This window comes from Lolium perenne, chromosome 6 (assembly GCF_019359855.2).
Source record: "Lolium perenne isolate Kyuss_39 chromosome 6, Kyuss_2.0, whole genome shotgun sequence".
NCBI lineage: Eukaryota > Viridiplantae > Streptophyta > Magnoliopsida > Poales > Poaceae > Lolium > Lolium perenne.
This window is the reverse complement of record NC_067249.2, coordinates 192,718,370-192,725,309: the sequence shown is the minus strand read 5'-3', so window position 1 is coordinate 192,725,309 and position 6,940 is coordinate 192,718,370. Positions and strand designations below refer to the sequence as shown.

General features: G+C 37.8%; 1 protein-coding gene across 1 annotated transcript; it reads left to right on the top strand.

The window, feature by feature from the left end:
• Positions 1–3,466: 3,466 nt before the first annotated feature.
• On the top strand, positions 3,467–5,756 carry LOC127306590 (uncharacterized). Its single transcript, XM_051337249.1, has 3 exons — positions 3,467–4,162; positions 4,325–4,442; positions 5,187–5,756. Exons 1-3 carry the CDS (start codon positions 4,146–4,148, stop codon positions 5,685–5,687), a joined length of 636 nt encoding a protein of 211 aa, XP_051193209.1. The 5' UTR covers positions 3,467–4,145; the 3' UTR covers positions 5,688–5,756.
• Positions 5,757–6,940: the final 1,184 nt, after the last annotated feature.

Here is a 6,940-nt window from a genome sequence, read left to right as displayed (position 1 = left end):
GTGAGATCAATTTGTTTGAACAGACCAACATGTTCAAATATTCTAGAAAAAATTGACAACAAACATCTATCCTATATATACAAACTCTACAAATCTCAGCTTCAAATTCAACCTGCACTTAGAAAACCAAAAAAGACAAATCTTAGGTGTGAACAGTGTGAAATCCTATTCACCTAAAGCTAACACTATTCAGAGTAGGTTTGTATTTTTTGTTTCTCTGCCTGTAGAGGAACTTTTGAGCTGATTTTTTTTGGAGTTGTACATACAACTGGTAGATATGTTATATACAAGTTTTACATTTTTTTTTTGCAATTTCTATGAATGAATTTTGTGAGTTGATCCTACGATCTCACCTAATGGAGATCCTATACAAGTGTCCCCCATATTATTGGTGTTTGACATGTGGCAAAGGAGAGCTTGTGAAACTAGGATGAGGTTAAAAAGTCATTTTGGATCATGGGCACCGGTGCTTTTATTGTATTGAAAAATTCGAAAATTATATTTATGTATTTCAAAAAATTATGTAACAAAATTCTAAAAGTAGCTAATGATGTATTCCACTAACGTATAAAATCTCAATTACAAATGTTTTGTTTTCTGAGCTACACAAAAATGACAAAGTCTGAATTTTCTTGAAGATTTGAATCACTATACTCATATCCACATATTTGTTATTTTTGTGCAACCCAAAATACACATTATTTCGAGTTGAAATTTTACACTTTTATGGGATACAATAATGACGACATCATGATTTATTTTCAAATTTTTGTAAAACTTAAAATATGATTTTTAATTATTTTTCTGAAAAGGGATCACTTTATGTGCACCAAATATCTGGCCGAGGAATAATAAGTACTGTATTGACTTACCGTGAAATATTCAGAAGCTTTGGCACGCTCCACTGTCGGTGATGACGAGGTTAGCTAGAACATCACTCAAACATTGGTACTAGTGATAATCATAACTTCGCCAGCGTGCTTTACTTGAAGAAGTGTTCTGAATTCTGATTGGTCTCCCTGAACTGTGCGACAGTGCAAACTCCTGAACATATACAGTGATCTAAAGTAGGAGTAGAAAGCGTACCAATTCGATCGGGGACCGGCCTATGAAAACGTGAAGAAGGTAAAACGGAGACGGCAGCCGAGTACTGGTCACCACACACTCAGTGGCTAACTCGAAGACTTGGAGAGCTTGTGCCACACTTGGAAACAGCATCCTTTGATTCCTTTGGATTGGATAGGGACTCAACAGGCCGGTGTTGAAAGCCACACCAAATCAGCCAGCCGCGGCTTCGTCAGACGAGTGCGAATTAGTCCATGTATATCATACACATGAGGGATGGTGCAGACACACTGCAATGTGCAGTTGGGAAATATTTATACATTTCGCAACTACTATTACAATGGAGAAATACAAGTGGGCTTTAAGCCTGTCTGACTACTCCCTCTATTATAAATTAATTGAAGTTGTAAGCTTGTTCAAGTCAAACTTTGCTAATTATGATCCAGTTTATAGAAAATATGCAAGTACCTACAGCGGCAAATCTACATAGTACCGAATACATATTTATGAACTAAATTGGTGTTTTATATATCGGTAGACTCAAATTGTTTCAAAATATGTAATTTTGAAATAAATACATCACATACCAATCTATTCTATTATATTACTCACTCCGTTCCTTTCTATAGTGCCTATAGATTTTTGGCATATGTTTCAGAATATAAGGCTGTAGCTTGGCTTTTTTCAATTACCCCCTCCACCGGTCAACTCCCACACGACATGCATGAAAAAAATCCATACAAAATAGGAAACAAAATTGAGATTTCTAATGTTATGACCCTAATGATTGCTTAGATTTAGGAAGAAATGTTTTTCTTTCCTTAATTAAACATGGCTGCACATATATGGAGAGTCAACCAGAGAGATTTGTGTGATCTGTTACGATAAGTTAGGAAGTTATCGATTCCCTAATTTTTACTCTGATCTCAAATCGTTCAGTCTAGGGGTCTTGTGTAAAAATTACTCTTGCGCTAATTTCTGTGCCAAAAAACTATAGGCACTATAAAATGGAACGGAAGGAGTATATACTAAAGCAAAATAAGGATGTTTTTCGAGGCATTAGGTTAATCCACATATGCCTAAAAAATATTAACCAATGATTTTAATCTTAACGTTCAAGATTTAAAGATATAAGAGATGTTACGTACAATAATATACGTGTACAAAACTAAACATATGGCACGTTTCCCATGACTTATTATAAAAACGTCCAAGAAAATCGTACATGAGTTATCTGTATATACTAGTAAGCGTGCACGTGCAATGCACGGTCTTGTCCTATATCATAAAAACATATATTGTGATCTTCTATCATGTATTTTACCGAGCCATTTATGCCTAAGAGGTGTGAGAGCGCCTAAAACACACGATCCACACTTACATAAAATTTACAATCACATAAATGTATTTAGAATTAGTTGTAAAAATACTTAAAAATCAAAACTAAGCAACAATATGTATTATGTTTCTTCTTGAAGGTCCATCTATGTATTCTTGATACATGTCGAAATATGAGTGACAGATAAAATAACTAAGCAACATTGTATCTTCTATTTATTCGCGGATGACGGTTCTTTCTTGAAGGTCCACTTTTTTATGCGATCAATAAGGCTTCGTGCAATGGCTGGGATATTGCTTAAAGCTTCATTTGCTTCATACTTCAGGATGTGAACCAAAAATCGCTTCCTTAGTTGAAAACCGTCCTATATATGCATTATACAACATTGTTATAAAAAAACATGTGCAAAGTGTATGCAAATGAACATGTGTAAATACTCACCGTGGGTACTGGAAAATGTAGCAATCCATCATACCATGAATGCATGAACTCAAAAACCAAATAACCCAACAGAGCACTGCATGCATATTATGTTACATTGCGGGTCGAATAAATACGTTAAGATTGTAACACATTGTTAAGATTCTTACTCGTCTGGATTTGTTGGAATTTTGGGAGCCTTGCAACCCCATTTAGTTATGTCATCCTTTGATGCAGGGTTTGCAACTTCGAGGGCAAGATTAAAATTATCGGCCACATTTTTAAGTATAGTCTTCGCCAAATATGGTATAAGCTGGTCCAAAAAAGAGATAACTTTTTTGTGCCGATCCAAGACGAACAACTGAATAACCCAACAATATCCCAAGGCAATAAAATCTGCACCGATACATTTAAAAATATAGTAATCATTATAACAGATAATTGACTAATTTAGCTATAATTTATATTTGCATATAGGTAACTGATTGACATCAGTCACCATTACATATCCATATGGCACTCTCTGCTTATTGATACAAGCAATGACACCCGAGTATGGTTAACTTTAGTGCGAACATACTCTATGGTTTTGATCGCCAGGAGTAAGATGACATCAATTGGCCACCCCGCAAGGATAGCAGGTAAGAGTGAGTTTAGTTTGTATTTAGCTTGATTTTCATGAAATGCTGTTAGGTTACCCCTCGTTGGTGAGGATTACACCTGTCATAGAATTCTGTTAGCTTTGTGTCCTTTTGTATTATTGTAAATTTAGATCTGGCTATATCTAGATTTTATATAATCACCTAGCCTAATAAAACTTCAGTTGGATGCCTTTTTTATTCTCAGCTTTGACAAGCAACTGTTGGGTATTATATTTTGATAGGAATTAACATCAAAGAAAGCTACGTGACATTTTGTAAAGGATTCCAATTGTTGCGACATTAAGTTTTTATTTAGAATTTGTTAAGAAGAGGCATATAGATTAATATTTGTTAATGTGACCTGCAAATCTAGATTATTGCAAAACCTAAACTGCATATATACCTTCCAGGGGTAGAGTACCTTTTGTTTTATATGATAGTGATCATTTCTTCCAGGAATATAACCTAAACTGCACACACTCATATTTAGCAATCCAGGAATACACTCATTTTTGCTACTTGCGCAAAGGAGGTAGTTACAAATGCAAAGGTCAATGTAGTGTTGTCTGACAAGGCAGTACTGAAACATGTAGGCAGAGAGCTTGCAAGATTAGAAAATGAACTGAAAGAGCCGGAGTCAGCCTCCTGCACAAGTCATGTTGAAGCTTTGAGAGAGAAGGATGCACAAATTAAAAAGGTAATTTCCCTCACCTGAAAATTTGATGCTCACCAAAGATCAATTCAACGGTGACAGCTTTCTCGATTTTTTTTGGCAAATAAATATATGCATATAGTTCAGTCAATTCAGCGGTGACAGCATGAGAACTTTCTTCAATTCAATCACATTGCGCGACTGCAGGACATCCACGGAACTGCAGAAATTAAAAGGTGGTTTTGACTGTAATTTGGGTGACTTTCCTGCAGATGTTCTATCAAATTCTTGTAGAACCCAGCGTGAGTACATGGGTGACAATCAGGTAATCAAACCTAACACATTGATAAGTAATATTCATTGATAAGTAATATTTAGTGGTAATGTACTCACTGAGTTCACATTATTCAGATTTGAAAATTTTATTTCCCATCATCTAGAGGGATGAGAAAGACATTCTTTCACAATATAAAGGATTTCAGATTATAGTATGTTATACATATACTTGATAGATTAAGAGTATTAACCCATCCCACTAATGGTAAGAGTAATTATTAACACTGGATTACCAGTTGACTCCCTTTGTGAAAAGGTAGAGGAATCGAGAATATGATGCAAAAAATAAAGATGAGATTTACTTTGATGCAAAAACTATATTGAAATCTTCTATATCCCGGTTAAGATATGGTACACATATGTTTGTTCACATCTTTGATGCTATCAATGCCCCCTAGATTCATTTGCAAATTATTGAATGGTTACTTTGGTATGCTGAATGTGAGGATTTTGCTGGATAGTGATAATCTAATGTACGTGTATTGATATTTCCATGAAAGTTTAGAGTTGTCATGAATTGAGGTATGAACTGAGGTTCTTGCACTTTGTGATCATCCCTACTTGTTGTAAATATCCACATATTTATAGCATGAGCATGAAACAAATGTATAAAAACTTCAGATTTGTGGGAGATATGAAGCAACCAGGGGCTACCATGATAAATGTTTGTTGGACATTCAAATGAACCTGAATGATTCTTGCATATGATACCTGATGCTTCTTCTCTTTGCAGGGCCAATTTTGTGAAGAAACCCGAAGAAAGATGTGGAGTTCGTTTGGCATCCGTCTAGTGCAGCAGGGCGACGGCGGCGAGAGGACGGCGATTGGGCAGCAGTGTGACGACGGCGAGAGGACTGTGTCGTGGACGGCGATAGTGCGGCAGGGCGACGGCAGCGAGAGGACGGCGATAGTGCTGCCGGGCGAGCACGGCAAGAGGAAGGCGTGCTGGACGTTGAGAACTGCTGCTAGGCGACAATGGCGACGAGAAGTCGTGCTGGCGAGGGCGAGAGGACGGCGAGAAGTCGTGCTGGCGAGTGCGAGAGGACGGCGAGAAGTCGTGCTGGCGAGTGCGAGAGGACGGCGAGAAGTCGTGCTGGCGAGGGCGAGAGGACGGCGAGAAGTCCTGCTGCGGGGCGTCTCGAACGGTTTTGATCAACACGATCTTATTATTTCGTGGACCTGGAGACGGTTGTGGTCCGTTCGTCCGCTCCGTTCAAAGATGTGTGGGATTTGAGACGTTGGATATATTGTCAAAGGCTCAGATTAGTTGGATGGGACGCTCTGGCTCTTTTAAAGTAGGGGAGATGTGAGTCCGCTTGAAAATAAAAGGCAGACCGGTGCGGACGTAGAGCGCGCTCCGCCTCCTGATGATCGACCCAGTCTCGATGGCAGTGTTCCGTTCCGTATATGAACCAAGAGCCAGCGGCCAATCAGGACAGGCCCAGCCCTCACGACGTGAACCATTATTGCTGTTACTGCCCTGTATTCATGATTTGCACCACCGTCTCTGCTGCTAAAAGATAAAACCAACGCATCTAGCTAGAGTCCGTTTGAGACGTGGATTTAGAAAAAGATTGAAACGTTCAAAACGTAAACGAGTTAGATAAGTGGTTGAAAACAAAATAGCCGGCCAGCTAGCAAGCTGAGTCCGTTCTTAGGAAGAACATCTAGCCGTATCAGCTTGAGAAAAAACGTAAAACAGACTGTCGGTTTTAAAATACTAGACCACCTTAATTAGCCAAGTCCATCCGTGAAAAAAAAAAACCTTACAATACCGATTTTTCATATCTTACTACTCTTCCCATTTTAACACACTAAGTTTTTTAATCGATATTGTCTATGTATCACATCCTAGGTGATATTCAACCTCCAGAATCCCCATAATGCCGCGAAGAATTGCTATTATGATTTCAGCTGTGTTTGGCAGCAAAGTTTTTTACAAAAATATTATGATTTTTCAAAATACCATGTTTTTAAATACTTTGAAGTATTAGGCTTTAGTAAAATCTGTTCTTTTATATTATGAAAAATGTTTTAGTAAAAATGGGAAATATGCTGCATTCACTTTTTTTTGGAGCAACCGGCAGGAGCACTGCCTCTTCATTAAGCAAGGGGAAAAAACAAACCAAACTGTACAAGGAGTTGCATGTTTAGATTAGGGTGGTAACATGGCAGAACCCACCAAAAAAACGGAAAGGACTAATCAGGGTCAGCCGGGATGGCTGGCCCGAAGCTAGCAAAAGCACGCTGTCGCTGCAGGATATCTTCTCTGGTAATATCCGCAACCTCAGGGTAGGTAAGACGAAGATGCTGCATTCACTTTGTAGTATGGAAAAAGTGGTCTAGACTTCTTTTTCCAGAATAGTAGTATTTGTTGGCTAGACATGTAAATACTTTACCAATTTTTCAAAATACCATGGTTTTACAATAACGAAAAACTTGAGATCATGTTGATCACTGTTTTATGAAATTATTACTTTCTTTTAT

What these genes read in the sequence shown, in the direction of transcription:
- LOC127306590 (XM_051337249.1), top strand. An exon ending in AGTACATGGGTGACAATCAG is followed by an intron (nt 4,443 to 5,186) that starts GTAATCAAACCT and finishes TTCTCTTTGCAG; the next exon opens with GGCCAATTTTGTGAAGAAAC.